Source organism: Dermacentor variabilis, chromosome 5 (assembly GCF_050947875.1).
Source record: "Dermacentor variabilis isolate Ectoservices chromosome 5, ASM5094787v1, whole genome shotgun sequence".
NCBI classification, from domain to species: Eukaryota; Metazoa; Arthropoda; class Arachnida; order Ixodida; family Ixodidae; genus Dermacentor; species Dermacentor variabilis.
Genome location: NC_134572.1, coordinates 97,570,006 through 97,590,618, shown reverse-complemented (window position 1 = coordinate 97,590,618; position 20,613 = coordinate 97,570,006). Strand labels below are relative to the sequence as shown.

Genomic DNA, 20,613 nt, shown 5'->3' with positions numbered 1-20,613 from the left:
TGCTTTGCTGGATTTGGTTTAGAATCCCTCATTGACTGTCCAACTAGAGTAGCCTTTCGTGGGAGCAGTACGCTCATTGATCACTTGTTATCTAACATATCACCATCGCCTTGCTCCGGGGCTATTGGTACTGACATAACCGATCATTTTCCAGTTTTTCTTATATTTAGAAATTAAATACAAGAGAGCGATAATAGCTACTTTACTTCCGTATTTAGTGCAGATACCTTTATTGAAGCCATCAGTGAAACTGATTGGTCGCCAGTTAATTCTATGTCTGATCCCGAAGCAGCACTAAACAAATTCTGCAGTTTATTTTTATTAGCCGTTTCGACTAACACACGCACTGTAAAATGTGGGGAAAAGTATAAATATCCGCGCAACCCATGTATGATGGATGGTCTTCTGGAAAGTTTAAGAAAAAAGGAAAACATGTACAATAAACCAAACGTCAGCCCTTTAATACTGGACTAGCTAGACGCTACAGTAGGTGCTGTAAATTACTGAACATTTGACTTAAACAGGCAAAAAAAAAGGTACTACGAAAATAAATTTGATCAGAATAAAGATAACCCCAAAAATAAATGGCAGTATTGAACTCTTTTCTTAACAAGTGATCTGTTGATGCCTCTATAACCAAAATAAATTACAATGGTCTCGCTCTTTCTGAGCCCAACGAAATTGCTAATGCTTTTTCGGACTGCTTTTCTTCCGTTTACACCAATAACAACCTACATGCGCAGTTGCATAATACTTTGAGCCGTACGACACAATCATTCTTCTTGTTACCAGCTACACCAAGTGAAGTGTGCTGCATCATTGCTAGCCTTAATGGTGCAGGGCCTGGCTTAAACAATATTTGTCTCAGGCATTCATAACTGGTTGCGCATATAGTTTGCGACACGCTCTGTAATATTATCAACCTTATGTTTAAAGAAGGTGTATTCCCTTCCTTAAAAAAAAACGCCAAGATTATTCCTGTTTTTAAAAAGGCGACAAACACACTGGTAGTAATGGCTGACCAATTGCAATTCTTTCCTGCCTTATGAAACTCATTGAGAAATTATTTGTTAGACGTATTAATAACTACTTAACAAAGTTTAAATTGCTAAAGAACAATCAATTTGGTTTCCGCCCTGGAAGTTCCACGAATCTAGCTGTTCTATCTCTAACTGACTACATAAAAATATGTATTGATTCGGGAAACGTAGTCGTATCTGTATTTTTAGACTTCAGTAAACCTTATGACATGGTTAACCATCAAGTCCTGTTTAATAAACTTGACTCTTATGTTATAACCGGTCCTGCGCTAACATCCTTAAAAAATTACTTACTTGACCGGCCATACACAGTACATGCAGCAAATACTTTCTCAGTAATAAAATGTATTAACCAAGGTGTACTACAGGGATCAGTTCTGGGCCCTTTGCTTTTCCTTCTATACATAAATGATCTTCCGGATTCTCTTTAGTCCACCAACTACGTTCATTGCATTTTATACGCAGATGACACAACTAAATCTTCAGCTGACAAATCTGTTGCTACTCTTACTAAGTTAAATATTGCATTAAGTAACATTATAAAATGGCGTAGCAACAATTACTTAGTTCTTAATCCTCTAAAAACTAAATTTATGTTATTCAAAAGTGCTCAAAGGGCCTTAACTTCTATTTGTGAAGTAATTCATTCAATTCCCGTTAGCACCGATGTCACTGTTCTTGGCATACATCTTGACCCTCACTCTCACATTTCACTCTCACTTCTAAGATCTCGAGTACAAGGCTGCGTTTGGTATACGTGCATTAATCAAAGCTCGCCATTTTTTTTTCTCATCAGGCTCTGCTAGCGTTGTATTATTCATTCATTCATAGTCACATTAATTACGGCATTGTTTCATGGGGCAACACGTACGCTTGTCACTTATCGTCAATTCAACAAATTCAAAATCAGTCAATACGCATTATCACTTCTACCTCTATGCAATCCAATGTCCCTTTGTTGCTTCGCGCGTATAATGTCTTGCCTATTAATAATTTGTTCCAGTTTAACATACTCGTCTTACTCCACAAGTTGCTTCATAATAACCTTACGTTTCCGTTCGTTGCAGTTGACCTTTTCCAGAATAAATATATAACCATATTTGCGGCTAACAACAATTTCTTGTTACCCATGGTTCATACCAATTACGGGAAAAAAAAAATCATCTTCCTTCGCTGCAATTTCTCTTTGGAATGAATTACCATCAACTATAAAATCCTGTAGTTCTCTTGAAATCTTTAAAAACCACCTTAAACATCATTTCCTGCGACAACTTAACTACGATCTGGCGGTGTACCATTGACTTTTCTCTCACATGTCATTTCTTGTATTTCATCCATGCTTTTTTCCGACTTTCTTTTATAACGTGTTTTTTCGTGTTCGATTGTAAATGACATGTCTAATGATGTATTTGATCTGTAGATGTTGTTTATAATAACGCTAATTTGCTGACTATTGCGATCACCATCAATGTTGTTATTGTTAACCGATGGTCCCACTACAGTTCTCTCACTTTGGGACCCTCGTCTGTATATTTGTCATGTTGTAATTGCTTCTTTTTTTGGAACCAATAAATCTGAATCTCAATCTGAATCTATCAATCGCCCGTTGTGATCCGCTACCACCGCGGTCATGAGGTCGCCGCAAGGGTGTCTCACTGAGTCTGTGTAGACCACTCCATCTTGCGAGCCATAGCGTCGCCAAATGGTTTCACTACGGGCCTTCCGGCGGCCCTGATGGAACTCGGGGTCCATGTTGCGGGGTAGAGGCGGGGCATAAATATGCCCCCTGACCTTTCGCGGAATCGTCATGTACTCTGTAAACTCGGGGATGACCTCGAGACTGAGCTTCCGGAGGACTGTGCGGCCAGCCGGGTTTAGCGAGAGACGACGGACTTGAGCTGTGTGGTGAGCGTCTAAGAGCTCCTCGATCGATAGGTGCAATCTTTGTGGGGCGAGAGCGACCCTCGACCATATAATATGGGAATGCCCGTACTCTCCCGGGGGGTACACAATATAGGTGATAGAGACACCTGGGAGACCTTGCTGCGCAGCTCGCACTCTGAGCTCCAGCTCCGGCTCATCCAAGGCTGCTGGGACCCAAGACCTCCCAGCCTGCATCTGAGGTGGCGGCACCCACCCCCTGACCTGCGTGTCGGGGAGTGGGTAGACCACCTTATCCGTTGAAAAATAAAGTTTATTATATCTATCGGCGTCTTCCTTGAACTGCGAGTCCACCGAAGGTGATTACAGCCGTGGCTTCAACTCCTGCGGCTAGCTCGATGGTCTGCGGCGACGCTGGTGCTCTGGTTTCGGACTTGGGTTATGGCTTTGCGGGAACGTTCGGCACATGAACGTGCTAGCACTTTCACCAGATGTCACGTACTAGTGACGGTGTAGAAAGCAGCCGCAGAACTGTGAATGATGACACTAATTATTGGGCGAACCTGTGCCCACAACAGCAAGTTACACTAAAAAAAAAAAACAACGGTAGCGGCGAACACACTCGGTGATCGTCGAACTCATATCGGCGGATCAAGCGCGTTAGCTTTCATACATGAGTCATCGACGGCTCCACAGTAATCGCAAGGGCTCGCTTGAGTTTCAGAAAGTGCTACAGAATTGGCATCGTGCTTAGAGTCAGATTACACAAGGTGTGGGGACAACAGGCAACCGATAGAACCATAAATAACATTCGAGAAACTTCCGATGCATTCAGGTGTGTCCTGCGCCGAGCATAACGCTGAACGTTTGTTAGCCGGAGAAAAGCGGTCTCTTGAGAAAGATAAACAGGTAAACGCCTCAGTATAATGCGTTTAACTGCACAAAGCGAGAGTACCTCTCTCCAAGTCTTGGAGCTTCGGCGTAGAATAGAATTCAGCTTTGCGTCGCTGAATCGGTTCCAAAATATTTGCAAAGGCTCGTGCCACTGAACAAAGGCCCTATCGCGTGCAAGCAGTCAAAGTGGCTCAGCGGGATTCGCAATGAATTTTAACTTGTGGTGGCATGCAGCAATGAGCTTTTCATACAAACGGTGCATGCAACCGATGTAGTGCTATAAACTTCATGCGTGCGACAATTATGCGGCCACTGTCCGCTTTCTGCGCATACGCGCAATCAATCACTGGGGAGCGTTTGCTATAACGACAATTGAAATGCGGGCCAGAAACATTGACAGAAGGTCCGGCCTGCTCGCCGAAGCAATCGAGTGTGCCCGCCAAGGTCGTTAAAGGCCCCGCCCTACCGCAAGCTGTTTTCGCTCATTAAGGCATCGGTGATGTTCACGCACCCGTACGGTAGGGAAGGGGAGCACTCGCTGTTCCTCGTCCGGCCATCGATCTGGAAAGGCAGGGCGCATTCTACGTGTCTCACTGACACGGACGTGCTTTCCATTTGCGCGCAGCGTTACTATCGGTGAGCAGCGTGAAATCTCGGTGCCATTCTTGTGATTAATGTCGGCGATGTATTCGGTAATTGTCTGCGTTACTACCGGGTCACCCCTTTGTCTATGGATAACTAGCAACACCTCCAGAAGCAGGTGTTGTGTCACAACTGTAGAGAAAGGACATCGGTATGGACAACGTCATAGTGCACGAGAAGAAAGAAAAAAGCATCAGAAAACAGACAGCATATTCTAACCGCTTCCATATATTCTCGCGTTAGCTTTAATTTCAGCGCATGTGTAATTGACAATGGGCACGCGGACCTGTATTAATAACCTAATAAATCTAAGCTATAGTGGAATAGAAGATCACGCACTAACTAATCATGGGTGAAGGTACTAACGGAGGCGCCCAGGCAATATCAGGCAGCTCTTATACGAGCGAAAAACAGTGTAAATTCTGTTTTCGATGTGCGAAATGCAGTGTTGCTGTCGGGCAACTCAAGGGAGCAGAAAGATAAGATACACAGGGGCCCTCTATGGCTGGCAAATCACGCCTATTCAGCAGACTGCGGGCGTTCCGACAGCTCTGCTCGTGCTGCACGCAAGTTTCGCCAGAGGTCGTCGGAAGGTGTGAAGAGGATGGGCCGAGAAGCCAGCCACGCTTCACCGAGGGGTGCATGTTAATGAACAGTGACGCAGCAGGGGTAGAGTAGCGCGTGCTTTGGCATCTGCGTGCCGCGGACTCCATGAAGCCGAGTCAGGAGGCCAGGATCGAGCATTCGCCGCTAGCCCCAGTGCCTTTCTCGCGCAAAGCGGCATTCCCAAGGGCCACGAAAATGCGGCGGGGGAGGTCCTTGTGGCCTACGGTGCTTTGTACAAGCCTCAGCGCCTGGCCGTCGCGACATTATGACGTGGTCTCAGCTGCATTCGGCGCCCCTGTGGTATGCCCCGTTCACAGCCGCTCTAGCTCATTACTGTGTGACGTGGCGGTGCTTTTATTAATGAAGTGTCCCGGCCAACAAGATCAATTTGTCAAGTGTTGGACTCTCCTCGCGTTCTCTGACGGAGGTGATGCAGGCTCCTGTACATTATAGCTCGCAAGAATAAATTACGCTGCGCCTAAATTACGCATTCCCGAGAACACTGCAAAGAATGTCACAAGTCTACGCACGTTATAACTTTTAATCATGTCCAAGCATGTTACCTTTTGCTGTGTTATGGCATAGTCGGCTTTTGTCGTGTAGGACTCAAATGTGCGGATTCCAGATGATTCAAGCAAGGTGCTGTAGATTTCAGCCTCAATCGAAGCGGTATGCATGACATGTATATATTTTACCACGGCGTGTATATATCTACGCACGTTACGATGCTTTTTTCTGTTTCTGTTCTCCTATCTAAGTGGATATCTCTGCGATAACCTGACGCGACAGACCGGACAGTGTTGACAGTGTTATGAAAAGAGTGTCGGCGCAGTACAGGCTGCAGTGTTTTTCCTCCTGCAATGTTAGGTTTACCTTCACTGCCTCTTGCATCTTATGTGTGTCTGAGAAGGGTCTTTTGCACACCATAGATTTAAATATTACATTACGTTAAATAGGATTTGTGTTCATAAGCTCTAGGATGATTATTTTAGTCCCCTTACATCTGTGCATCGATTCTGATGGATTTACACAGAAGATGCCAGTGAGCTCCATTCGACGAGCCAGGATACTTACTCTCTGTTTGCGACTGAGATAGGTCATGGTGCGTATCCTGATTAGTTATGTATTGTTATTTAAGTTGCAGAGCCTCTCAATCTCCCTGCGTTCTCACAGTTGCAAGTTAAATGCATTATTCCGCAAAGCAAGGGACTCGATGTTGAAAGACCAAAGAAAGAATAATGAAAAATGAATAAAGAGCATGATGTACACTTAATGAAGTACAAACGTAAGGCAATTCATAAGCGTGTTGCGTAATTCCTATACAAGAAAATAATGTAAAGAACAACTAAAAAAGAAAGTAAAAGAAAAGAAAACAGGGGAACAGTACGCATTTTGCCGGCGTTTAGGACGTGAACTGCGAAGAGGAAAAATTGACAGGTACAAGAATATATAACGGAGAAGTCTGCCCCTGTGTAGTTTGTCTCCTAAAGTCCACAAAAGCATGAACTAACTAGCCCAGCAACAATTAGTGACCAGTAAACGCAGTTTGCGGACGTACGGAATCGGACGCCTACACATGAAGGAAGAGCGACTTATATACATACATACATACATATATATATATATATATATATATATACTGTATTGTGCAAAATAAAGCAAATTAATAGTGTGGTGTCATCCCAATTTCCTAGGCCATTGCTGGTCCTGGCGCAGGCTTCTCGTTCGACGTAGGTGGTCTGGTCATCGGGGCGTGCACTCGGACAACGCACTCTCCCACTGCCCGCGGGGAAAGGTTGGGGATAAGCGGTATGCCATGGTTCTGATCGCACTCCCATAGAATGTGGTACAGTGTGCATGATTTGCCGCAGAACCTACGCTTCGTGGAGTATTGTGTAGGGAAGGGTAAATTCAATCGTACGGAGTGAGGAAACGTGTCAAGTTGAAGTCTTCATAATGTGTTTTCCTGTCATTTGGAGAAATTGGTCCGAGTAAGGGTGGAGGTATTCCTACCTATAGTCAGGTACGACTTTAAAAAAAGGGGACGCCTCGCTCAGATGGCCAAAGCGCGACAGCCGATTGCCTCCGCGACTAAAATAGTCCCCCTCTAAAAATATTGCTTCTGAAACGCGCAATGCTCGGTATAAGTAAAGACTTTTGTATTTTGATGACTGGTTTAGTGGGACGCTCAGGTGCTACAGCACATGTCGGATAGCGACATGAAAAATGACCCCGTGCCTTCTACAACGGTGCGCGTCGTCTGCTCTTTAGCTCCATTGCAAGTGACAAAAGTAGAAAAAGCAGCTCTGCATGGCTTTTGCACTAGTTTACATGTACACGACACATTTAGTACTCGTTTTCGAGCCTAAAAAGGAATCAGTTGCTATTCAACAAGTAATTAAAAAATACACTTATCGAAACCATTACGAACCTGGGGCAAGAAGACGATCGAGGCAGTAGAGGTACAAAAATGCTTCATCCATCGCTTTAAATAAGTACTCTTACTCGGCACAAATGGTGCATCGTAAGCTCGCACTAATATTTCCGGCATGATAGACCATCACGAACAGTTCAGGAATTCACTCTGGCGAGGGGCTGACGCACACAGGTGGCGCGACTTTGCTCAGTTCGAAGCGCGGGCGGCCGTCTTCTTCGTCGGCGGGGTCACCGGCAGTCCGGCTCATGAGGTCAGTCCAGAGTGCGTGTCCGTTGGTGGATGCTCCTGTACACCCGCCTCGGAAGAAGAAACGCACTTTTTTTCTAAAGTTGTACCCGACTATAGTGTATAATATTGCGTTATTTCCTAGTAACTTATAATCGGAGTGGGATAGTGCTCTACCTCCGTGCCCAGTTCGGTGAGAGTGGGAAAGTTACAAGTACAAAATGTAAGGACACTTAAGCACTGCGTATGAGTTGTGAATGCGACAGCATCCATGTCCAATTAAGCGCCGCTGAGCAGTCCGTGCCTTAGCGGTATAGGCTGCCCGAGCCAGCAAGCAGCAGCAGCTTGCGATGCCAACGCCGCATGCCACCGGCGTGCTGTGCGACGAGAAACCGAGGAAGCACCAGTGGCCACCGAGGCCGGCAGGCGCATGCAACAGCTAAGCCCAGTGTACGTGAGATAGAGAAAGATACACACCGCGCGCCGGCCTCCGAGAGCGAGGGTAATGTGGCATCGTGACGATGCCTTCCCCCTTCACGCAGCACCTGGAGCTCCATCGCAGCAAAAAGTGTTCTGTTTCGCTCACATCGCACTATCGAGGCGCAGCTTATGTAGTGGCGTCGCAGCCAGGAGCACCTCCGTCAAGGAGCGCTCGTGATGGTGGCGTCGTAATCAATGGCAATGCGAGTTTAAGTGCTGTTTCGCTACTAGCGACTACAGACGCCGAGTTTTTCGGCGCAGTGGGTCATTTAGAAGTTCCGCATAAAAAAAATTATCCGACAGTTGCGATACTCTTTAATGCGAAATTTGAGGGCAGCTCTATACGTGTTTTCATTTCGCGAGGCATTCGGGCAATTAATTTGAGAGAGACATGTAGCGGAATCGACGATCGTCGAAAGCCTGAGCTGCGGGTCAAGCGCGTCGGCTTTTATACATGACTCGTCAAATGTCCTAGTGTAATCGCTGGTGCTACGTGGCTTCCAGAAAGTACTGCACAATTCGCGTCGCGCATGCAATCAGATTACAAAACAATCGCAATCCATGACCATCAAAACAAGGGCGAACGAGGCCAAACAAAGCAAACCAAACAAGCGCGAGTGAGAGCTGACATCGAGTGGTCGGGCGGGTCCGCATGACACCAGCTTCGCGCGCGCACGTCCCTGAAGGGGCCGCTCTCATTGGTCTCCGCTATTCGCAGCTCGCTTCTTTCATCTCCCGTTCCGCGTTTGCTCTTTCATCTTTCGCTGTGACCCGCCGTCGTTGCTTAGTGGCTATGGTGTTGGACTGCTAAGCAGGAGGTCGCGGGATGGAATCCCGGCCCCTGCGGCCGCATTTCGATGGGGGCGAAATAATAATAATAATATTTGGGGTTTTACGTGCCAAAACCACTTTCTGATTATGAGGCACGCCGTAGTGGAGGACTCCGGAAATTTTGACCACCTGGGGTTCTTTAACGTGCGCCTAAATCTAAGCACACGGGTGTTTTCGCATTTCGCCCCCATCGAAATGCGGCCGCCGTGGCCGGGATTCGATCCCGCGACCTCGTGCTCAGCAGCCCAACACCATAGCCACTGAGCAACCACGGCGGGTGGGGGCGAAATGCGAAAACAGCCGTGTACTTAGATTTGGGTGCACGTTAAAGAACCCCCAGGTGGTCCAAATTTCCGGAGTACCCAAGTACGGCGTGCCTCATGATTAGATCGTGGTTTTGGCACGTAAAACCCCATAATTTAATTTTAATTAATCTATCGCTGTGCTCGTTCGCTCGGTTGCGCCGCCGATGCCGACGCTCGCCGCACGAACGGGGGAGCCTAAAAGCTGGGCTCTAGAAACGCGCAATGTATGGATGCATTCATATGGAAGCAAGAATGCAGCAGGAACAGTAGTAACCTCAGTATTACAATAGAACTATAATAAAGTGTATAGTATGAAAGCGATAGCTATAGATGCATCGAAGATGTTCTGGATTGTTGGGCTAATAATTCGGTAGAGTGCACTTATGTCAGGTAACTAGCAATATTTAAAGAATAATTCAAAAGAGAAAAGAATCATTCGAAGAATAGTTCAACCATTATCACCGGGCGACAGGTTAAGATTGGAGTTGTTTCTTCTTCTTTTTTGTGTAGCATGGGGGTATTTATAGCGCTGTGGCGAGTCGCGTAGTTAGATATGACACTGGTACCAAAGCGCACAAGAATACTGCCATGAGTGGGAATTGTCTCGCGTTTTTTTTTTATTCCGTACATAATAAACCGTCTCCATCAAAGTCCCCTTCAGTTTCAGAGTATTTGTTTTATACAATATTCAGACATACATAAATATACAGCAGGAGGTCCTAGAGCACTTAGCGGTAACAGAAGCTCCTGTCAGAAAATGTACACTATGCAAAAATATATGTAGCAAGACATAAACAGCAGTGCGATTACACTCGTTATCAGTAACATTGTTTGATGGAACGACGCTATTTGGGACAACTGCCATACACCATTAAGAAATCAATGGGCGTCCGGAGCTCTGCGAGGATGCTGCCGGAAAGATACGGAGTAGAAACAAGAATAATGTTCTAAGAAGGAGATCGATCTTCACCCCCAAATAAGCTGCCTTTTATACCAACTCCTCTTCTCTCCTTATATATTACGCTGTGCCACGTGGTCGAAGAGTAGACAATAAATATGATGGTAACCGAACAATGCGTCTGTAGGGCCTCCGAAGAAGTGCTGGTAGGAAGGCAATAAAACCTCGCCGGATTGGTTTTACAACTTAGTTTCATGGGGCTATCGTAGAAAGGAGATCAAAAGAAGGAAGATAGCATTCGAAGAAGACCCATTTCATTAGTCGGAAGTCTTTTCTTGTACGCCTTCAGCATATCTTGGCCACCACGATGGTCAATAAGAGGAAGAGCTGCATATGAGTAACCTGCATATGAGATCCAGACGTTTGCCTTAGTGCAAAGACTGTAAGCCACGAAATAGACGGAAACAGTTATTGTTCTCAGCTTCCTTGTCTGGCTACACCTACAGTGTGCCTTGTAGTAACGCTTTCTTCTTGCAGCTGTACTGCGGCTTGGAACGAGAGCTTGCGCTATACTAAAAGCCACAATTTCGGAGTTATTATCAGCGCCAATGTGGATGAACAGTAGATGTAGGTCGTAGCGCTATACTGGCACAAATAGTGTTCATATTTTAACCAAAGGTTTTTCTTCTGTGCTAGTCGGTGATACGGATTCTTCTGTGCTAGTCGGTGATACGGAGATGCAAAAAGGCGCCAGTACCACGAAATTCGTGAGTGTAGAAGCACTGAATTTCTTATATTAATGGAAAAGAAGGATTTTTGGAGGCTAACAAAGGTCGTAGGTTTTATAGACTCGCTGGCCTATTCTTAGCATCCGCCACTCCAGTGGTACTGATAGCGTATGCCAGGCGTAGTTCGAGCTAGTAATAAACGACAGAAATGAATGTAGCTGTGATAACACTACTGCTATATCATGAGGGCCCACAAACTTTAGAAAAATATACCATTTATATATTCGTAATTTCGCACTTACTGCCTCTGTAATGTAGGTCTGCAATGTACATAAGTCGCACTACTGAGCAACATTCATCATTCATACGAGAGCATACAACTACATTTTTCTTTCGTGTTCTTTTCCTTCCGTACAACAATGTGTTGAAGTGGATGTTTGCGTGGCTTGTTCATTTTGGTGATGGCCACCCTCTGTTCAGTGGAGAACTAGGAGCAATGAACAGAAAGAAAGAAACTATTTTCTACTAGTTTTTCTTGTTTAATATATTTAATACACAACATGGAAAAATGCGGATAGCTTGGCCTACATGCCTATCCCGTACGCGGTATAGGCGTCCTGGCCATACAGCACGAGGGCACAGGTTCAGCTACCGGTTGCGGCGGCGTTACGAAGATACGGAAACCCTTGAGTACTTCGATTTAGGTTCAGGCTTCACAACCCCGAGTGGCAGAACCTCTTGACTACCTAACGATCCAGCTGTATAGATTTTGGACTGAAGGCCTTGGCCTGTAGCCTGGGCCGCAGACCTGTAGCTAGCTCACTTTCAAGCAAAGCCACTGCGTAGTGGCTTCTTTGCAAGGAGGAGGAGGAGTAGATTTTAATGGAGAGAAAGGAGGAGAGGTCGGCCTGGAGAGCGTGTCTCTAGCCTGCTACTCCTCACTGGGGAATGGGGAAGTGGGAAATACAGGGAAAGGTAGGTGGCGGATGATTATGATATGGTACAATGAAAGTTATTCGCAGCATCTACGAGGAGCGCACCTGGAGCGTTCGACCGTTGTACCGTCTCTCGTTGCCTCGGTGAGGAAGAGGAAGACAAAAGCCGCACTCGCTGCGTCGTGCGCGCATTCTGTAGAAGAAGAAGAAGAGCGAAGCATTCTAGCGCAAAGTGTGACAAGGCAGCCCTTTGTCATTGCGCTCTTCGGCATGGAAGCTAAGGAAGAAAAGCAACCCGAGGAAGACAAGCCCCAGAGGGAAGTCGCGGAAAGCGTAAGTAACGGCTCCTGCTTGGTATCACGGCCAGCTTGGTTTTCCTTGACCTCACTTAAGGTAACGTCCGCGAGGTACACTAGGGCGCATCTATTTTTGAACATCACTACGTCTGCATGAACTCGGCAATCGGACAATAACGGGTGGACTACAGAAGCCGGGCTCAGACCGCCGGCTTCGACCGCGTTTACACGAAGCCCTAACTGACGGGTCGAGATTGTTGCTACCATGTTGCAGCAACCTGCGTCGAGGCGAGAGATAGCAGAGCGTGTCCGGTTGATTGCTGCGGACAGGAAACCGCTGATCCGACCCCCCCCCCCCCCCCCTGCGTTTAAACGCACGCTCGAAATTGGTCGGGCTTGGTACACCGTGCTGTCGGGCTGGCTCAGCCTGACCGGCTAGCGTTTACTTGAGCCTGACAAGCAATTCGCAGCCCGTCAAGCCGACTCGACAAGCTTCTGTAGAGTTCACGTAAACACCCTGAACCACAGGCATTAAAGGGAAGCTGAAAGGTTTTCCAGAAAAAATGAGTGAACATCTGTACATAATGGTTTTCAACCCTCCGAATTCGAATATCGTATCGAAATTGAGCGAAAGAAAGCGCAAATATATTTTATTTCGACGAAAAGTGCAGCAGCGGACACGCCCAGCTCGCGCGTCTCGTTTCCGCCTGTGATTGGTCGGTGCGCCTCGTGACGTCAACTCTGCCGCTGCCGACCGCTGCCGCACACATGAAGCGCGGTGCCAGGTAGTTTGGTGCTGTTTTTCTGAGACGGTAATGGAAAATTTAGAGAGGCTGCGTTTTTCTGAGTAGTTCGGCGTTACTCCCTACATGTACAAGCCGATTGCGAAGAGCCGGCCTGTCGAAGAAGCAAACGATGCTGGTGCGAGCAGTGCTTTCGACGCGAACGAAAGCAAAGTCTTGGGATCTACTCGTGTTAGAAATGCTCTTTGGTGAGTATGTTTTTTGCAAAGCGATCTAGTGATCTCGCCGATCTTTCGCCGATCTAGTGAGCTCGTTTCCGGTCAAACAACTGTAGTGTTGTGTTCCTGCATGCCTCCTCGTGGAACGTAAGCGGGGATGCGATCGTCGGCATTTGTGCGCTGTCCAAAGCTGTCGGCAATCTACAAAGACGGTTTAAACGCGTGAAAAGCTTCCCGGTTCATGCAGTACGTGTAGTGACCTTCATCTGTTGACTACCACTCACGTTGACTACCACTCACGTTAATTACCACTCACGTTGACTACCACGCACGTTGACTACCACTCTACATACACGCAGACGCACCAACAAAGGAATGCAGGGTCGATCGAAGCAGATTACGATGGCACGCACGCAGAAACAAGCGCGGTCAGGCACGGTCGCGGACGCTGCGAAGGAACGAAGCAGAGTTGACGTCACAACACCGCGGTTTCCGGTCTCCGCTCCGCTCGCTCACTCAAAGGGGGGCGGAGCTACAGCGCAATTTCAACCGACGATTACGTCGCTCCTAATTGAAAACAAACCCCAAATTTTACCTACATGGTTTATAAGGTTCCCGCATCCGTATATGAGCGTCTTATTGAATTCGACAGACTCTTCAGCTTCCCTTTAAAGTTCGGCTGTTCTTTCTTTTTCTTTTGTAAGTGTTTCTGTAAGTGACTGTGGAGAAGCGATTTAACCATCGAGCTGTGGACTCGTTTGTTATGGAGACGCCAAATGACGCAGCATTTTGTTCCTTCGAGCTTGAGATCACGTGTTTCTAAGAGACACCCAACACTTTCTTCACTCAGGAAGAGGTTCAGCAGCCCAGGGAAGAGCTGATCCTCTCGGCGAGCGCTGTGGCGGTGCTCGTCTTCGAGGTGACCGTGATCGCTGTCGTGGTCACGTACATCCTGATCACCACGCCGAGCAGGTCGCCGTTTGTGGAGTTCATCGAGCCCTGCCTCAACCTGAGCTGCTTCCAGCTCGACCTGGAGCTGCACACGTCGATGAACCTGTCGGTGGACCCGTGCGCGCACTTCTACCAGTACGCGTGCGGCCAGTGGGGCGACCAGCACCAGGGATTCACGGACCAGTTCGACCTACTAGAGGTGAGACGTTGCACCACACCGGGTGCCGTTCCCTGCCCTCTGGAGGACATGCGTTCAAAGTAAAAATGGCATGTTTGATCGTCAGGTTCAATCATTTTACTGGAGAAATTAAATTACCTAAATTCTCGTGCCGCTTTACCATGAATTTGTTAATTCGTCGATGAAAATAACGAGTGAATGACAAGTCACAGCGCAAAGTAGCAAAACTACTTAGCACCAATACTCCCGTCTGCCCTGTCCGTGTTTCCTTCTTTTTTTTTTTGCACAGATTTTATTTTTTACGTATTCGCAAAGAAGTTTGTAGGGCATGATAAATACGGACAGCAGGTGCCAGGCAATCGCTTTAGCGAATAGAAGAGCCACAGCGAAGGCTACTCTGATGGCGTAGCGTCTGTTTGTACAAAATTATTCTCACGGACTCCGAGGTAGGAATGAATGAAAACTTCATTAACATTGGAAGGTTCTGTTATGCTTGGGAGCCGTAAGTCCAGGGCTCCGCTGGTGAACTTTTATAGGCACTTCTGGGCGCAGCCCACCAGTTGGCGTTGGTCGTGCTGCATCTTCGCGAGAATGAGCAGTTGCGGTGTTAGGGGTATCCGAGGTTGGACAACAGGTGAATAGATGCTAGACACTTGAATTAAAGGACGTAAGAGATAGCAAGTAAGAAGGCAGCGTAATTTCGGTCTCAACTTCTGGCGTGGCAAGCACATCGGCTGAACTCGTGGCTTCAGCACCCGGGGTCGAAACCACAATGCTTTTTGTTCGTAGGGACGTTTTGCCAGCGACCGGCCTCCTTTGCTAATAATAGGCCCAATATACAGGGTGTTCTTTTAGAGAATGTAGATATTTTCTTTCTTCAAAAAAAAAAGCTATAAGCGCGGCGAACACGGCTTTCTTGCAGGCAAGTTGCTAGGCGATACAGACATACATTGCCTCTAATAACTTGAGCTTCACAAGGCTAATTAACAAAGCATGTTAAGTAAGTTATGTATTAGTGCCCCAGGGGCAGCTGTTAAGTGGAAAATGTGCAGACAGCTCCATTTTAACGCTCCATAATTTTTTAGAAACCTTGGAAGTCGCAGCTAGTTCGAGCTATGTATCGAATTTCAGCGGTTAATCCAGGCAATATCGAAACCGAGCGCCACAGGAGCGCAGAAAAGGCGGCCCTGCTATCATACCAGACTGAAACGCCCCGTGAGGACAAGCGCGAGCGAGGTGGAAACCGAACATTTCGGCCAATCACGGAAGTCACTGATACGGCATGCTCTGCCTGGCAAGTATGTGCACGGCTGTGTGTCGGGCCAGGATTCGCTGCGGCTTGCTGTCATTCAAACTTCGCCCCACCCTTCCTTAACGAGGGCGTTTCCATCTGACGCGCAGCGGTACGCACTCAGTCCCGGTACTGCCTCCATTGAGCCTTGGAATTTGATGATGAAGATCACGAATTAGGTACGATTTTAAATTATTGGGTTTTAAGTGCCAAAACCACGATCTGATTATGAGGCACTCCGTAGTGTGGGACTCCGGAAATTTGGTCCACCTGGGGTAATTTGGTGCGATTTTAAAGATTTTTAAAACACGGATGGGCATGAAAGTGTCACTGCCTCCAAATTTCCTATTTAGACAGCTGCGCCAGAAGCACTAATAAAAGGGTTACTGAATAAATTCTTGTTAATTATTCTTCTGAACCTCACGTTATTAGCGGCAAAGTGTTGTCGCCTAGCCTAGGAACTGGTTTGCAAAAACGCGACGTTCGCTCCACTCATTACGTTTTTATAAAAATTCTGTATGGTCTAGCAAAATTCAAGCAATATACTCTATTTTGTTTGTGAATATGGGATTTCAAATTCAGGATGATTCCGCAGTGGGCTACTTGGTTCGACATATTCAACACTGTTACGCAGAGCGACGAAGGGACAGGACTTAAGCGGGAAAACAACGCACGACACCTAAGTGCGAACTATCAACTGGTTTATTTTTCAGCAAACGAAGCTTACTTACGAAGCGTACATATAGCCTACGCGCATGCGCAGGGGTGCTCTTCCCGGTCACATGCTAGTGAAGGGTCGTTGTTCGGTGATGAGAAATGCTACTGATGCGTAGGTCTATTGTGAATGGTGGGGTAACGTTCCTTCACACGCAACAGCGAACCGCATCGCGAGTTGACGTAAAAATGAAAACGCTAGACTAAAGCAATGTCTGACTTCGACCCCCTAACCCTCCCTTCCGCCTTAATGATTTTGTTACGTCTTACTCGTTTTCAATAAACGGTGAATGCAACTTACTTGGGTTCCAGGGGACCTATACGTATAACATGTTTCTACATTTTGCGTGCATCGAAGCAATCCTCATACACATTTCAATTTTTTTTTTGCAGACCAAAGTCTCCAGCTTGGTGAAGCACCGTCTGATGGAGGAGGAGGCAAAGCTCACGGCTGGAGGCTCCTCTCATGCCACTGACCAAAGTGCTGCGCACTACCTGTCATGCGTAGACGTCTACTCTAAACAGGGCGACACATCGTCGGTGATTAAAGAGCAGGTGTTCTCGAAGCTCGAGGAAGGTTTCACAGACCAAACGAAAAAGATACCTTCGTCACTGCAAGAAACGCTCAACCTCCTGGTACACCTGTCCCTCGATTGGAACTTGGGTATTCTCGTAGACCTGATGATCGCGCCGTTCCACAGCAGCGCGGCGCAGCAACAAGAAGCGCAGGACAAAATAATCATGCATATCGATTACAGCGATAGCGTCCCGCTGTGGAAAAGACACAAGGAGAAGTTTCTTACGCCGGAAAAGCTTACGCGTTGCTTCCTAGACTTCTCGAGCTTGTTTTCGAGCGGCGACGGGAAGGACGTCGATGTAGCGGAACTCGTCAAGGTCGACGTCTCCCTTTCCACGAAATGGAGCCTCGCGTCCTCCTCTCCAGAAAGAAAGCCAAAGTACATTCAGATAAAAGATATACCTTCTACGAAGCTGAAAAGTACGGACTGGCTGTCGGCGCTTAACGGGCGCCTTCCCCAGGACGCACAGCTCACCGAGGATAGCGACTTATACGTAGGCGACTTCGGAATGTTTGCCCTCACTGAAGAGGTGCTCTCGGAAGGCGAGTTGAAGCTCTCCTACGCACTCGTTAGGTTCCACGTAGCGCGACTCCTTGCACCTTTCACTTCGTACAAGTTTATGCTCTCCGTCCTGGGAAATCCGCCCAATGACACGGCTGCTTCACAGGTCGTCACGAGAGAGTGCGTCGCCGCTGTTGACCGGCTCTTCCCGTTTGCGTGGCCGATATTCGTCTTCGGCGCCAACATCACGGGCGAGAAAATGAAGAAGGTTCAGGCACTGTACGTGGAGTTGAAGGACAAGACGAAGACGGCTCTGTCTTGGCTCTCGGACGACGACCGGAAAGCTGCCGAGGCAAGGCTCGACTCGTTAATCCCCATCGTCGGTTGGCCCGAGAAATTTAACGACCCGAACGAGCTGGCCAAGCTGTATCCGCAAGTTCAGGATAAAAAGGCCGCCTTCATCAAGACTTACCTGACCTCCATCGAAGCACTCAACGGGAAACGCAAAGCCGACCTGGCCGCCGGCCAAGGCAGCACGCAGCCGGAAACTGAAGGCGACAATCTTCGGTCTTTCGAAGCCACCGCGATGTACTCTTTGCGGCGCGGGAGCTTGTACGTCTCGCCGGCCATCTTGTTCGAGCCGTTCTTCGTTCAGGTGAGCGACGCGTTCACGTGGGGGTCCCTGGGCCACGTCCTGGCGCACGAACTCTGGCACGCTGCTTTCGGTGACTTGACTCTCGGCCTGTCGCCGGCGACGGACGTGGTGGTGGGCGCAACGCGCTTTAAAAAGCACGCGTGCGTCTCCCAGGTCGTGCAGGATGCCGGGAGCGATGCCAAGACCGCGGCCTTCTCTGCACCCGAAGACTTTGCCGACGTCGCCGGTTTGCAGACTGCGCGTTCTTCCTTCGCCAGTAGCAGCGACAGTAGCGAAGCGGGTGCTGTGGGTACCGCGGGTTTTACCCCCGAGCAGCTGTTTTACATTGGCTCCTGCTTCAAGTGGTGCGCGCAAAATGGCGACGCTCATCCCCTCGGTTCCGCGGCTAACACGAAGCCGTACGTGCGATGTAACGCTCCCATCATGATGACCGCTGGCTTCGCTGAAGCGTTTGAGTGCCCCGTCGACAGTCCCATGACGAAATTTCAAACGGCTAAGCGCTTCTGCAACGAATCGGACTCGGGAGACCGCCCAGCTTCTCAAGCCATAAAATGATTTGCTTTTGTTTGCTCGAGAATTCGAAGCTTTTTTTCTTCGTTTTTTTTCTTGAAACGTTCTTCTCGAAAGCAATTGTTCGGCCACCGGTCCTATTTCTGTGCTATTTTATGGCCACCGGATTTATGTGCGGCAGGTGCCACGGAGAATGTAATCGGGAAAGGAGAGTCGCGAAATGTCTATCGACGTCGCATAATAAGGATACTTGCTGGTGTATTTTGAATTTGAGGTAGGAGATGCAGGATATAATGCGCATGTGTGAAATCTCTTGAGGGCTAGAAAATGAATCTTAAGTCGTAGTATTTGGTCTCCAAAAGCCACAGTATGTGAGCTCATGGATGTAATCTGGTTCAAAATACGAAATTGCTGTTTAATTCTTCTTGTGACCACGTCGCAACGCGGATAAGCTGACTATTGGACTTATGCATCTTCCAGCATTGGATCTCGCAAAGTATTTCCTTATTTCACGGCTGATTGATTGCTCTCAGACATTTAGTAACCTGCTGTGCTGACAGTGTACATTGCGGCAAGGACAGACAACACGTAAAAGGTGTGCAAGCGCCTCGACAAACGTCCACGCCATTATAAGGAGGGTGTGGTGCTTCTGTCGATTCGAGGTATCGGCGAAGTACTCGTTTCCCAGCGCTTTCCGTCTTGCGTGCGCGGCGAATTTTAAAATGCATAGACGCCTCAATGAGGCTCTCCGAGAAACACACCAGTGAGAATGGAAGTCTAGACGTTGCGATAGCTCTTACTTGGGCGCCAATACGTCTGCGTACGACACGTAGTTTGATTGTGTAACAGAACGCCTATGCATTCATGAGCTTGCGTTCGCGTTGAACGAATTCGAAATTTATGCATTCTATCGAGACATACTTTGCCAAACCTCAAAAGTATACCTGCAGTCGCATGTGCCTGTCTGGCAAGGAAGGAGACAGAGGAGTTCTAACACGGGTTTTAAGAGAGAGAGAGAGAGAGAGAGAGAGAAACAATGCAGTCGCCTACAGAACGACACCATGACTAAATGGCGCCGTGACGCGGGCCCTGACGTCTTCTCAGCGGGTGGTCTCTACTCAACTCCAGCGCGTGTTACTCCCGCGGTCGGTCGCCCTGTGGGGCAACGTTCCGTCGGTTTCGCTCGGCCTTTGTCTTTCAAGAGCCGCCGAGACCTGCTGGACGGCCCAGGTTTGGCTTTCGTGGTAGTAGCATTCCGCCGCAGCCGCGAGTCGCGGCGGAATACAAGTACAACGGGTTTTAAGAAGAAAATTGGGAGAGGAAGAGCATGTCACTGGTAGAGAAAGATGACAGGCGACAATGAGTTCTTGATAAATATTTATGAAATATAGTTGTGGTAATAACTACTGTTAATACTATACCTTTATTGATTTACTTGAATACTACCACTCTCAGTGAAGAGCATAGCAGGTGGGCAATACAATTTGTTGCAAATTGATAATCGTGTTTGATAAGATTAACGTGTTAAACATGCGCAGTGCACACGCACAAGAAAAACTAAGCACATCAGCCGGGGTATCATTAAAACCCATAATAAGCAATAAATTGACTCCTAAGCAGTTTTTCATGCAAGGAATATCAACGTCGTGAATAAATGTTTAACAGTGGCATTCATGCGTATTCTGCACACGCCAAAAAACATTTAAAATGCAATGAAGGAAATATATAGACAGATTTCGCACGAAATGTGAAGCGTAACCGCCGGGCCACATTTACAACCTGTTATAAAACATCAAATGGCCTCCTAAGCGGCTAGCCATGCAAAGGAAATGAACAGCTTACATAAAATTTTTGTGCAATCGTGCAAAATGCGCGCACACCAGAAAATAACAAAAAAGACGAAACAAGAAATCACAGCAAGACCAAGCACTAGATTACAAGCAGATTAAACAACGGAAATACATAAAATAAAGAAACAAGTGAAAATATAAGACCGAAGTGGTGTGCAGTAGCATAAGCAATTTCCTTCACCAAGAAAACCAATACCCGTTGGCCGCCTATCACCTATAATGGATA

General features: G+C 47.4%; 1 protein-coding gene across 1 annotated transcript; it reads left to right on the top strand.

Annotated features, from left to right (window-relative positions):
- Positions 1–12,116: 12,116 nt before the first annotated feature.
- Positions 12,117–18,598, top strand: LOC142581930 (endothelin-converting enzyme 1-like). Its single transcript, XM_075691367.1, has 3 exons — positions 12,117–12,235; positions 14,010–14,309; positions 16,687–18,598. The coding sequence occupies exons 1-3, from the start codon at positions 12,173–12,175 to the stop codon at positions 18,580–18,582; spliced, it is 2,259 nt and encodes a 752-aa protein (XP_075547482.1). The 5' UTR covers positions 12,117–12,172; the 3' UTR covers positions 18,583–18,598.
- The last annotated feature ends 2,015 nt before the right edge of the window (positions 18,599–20,613 follow it).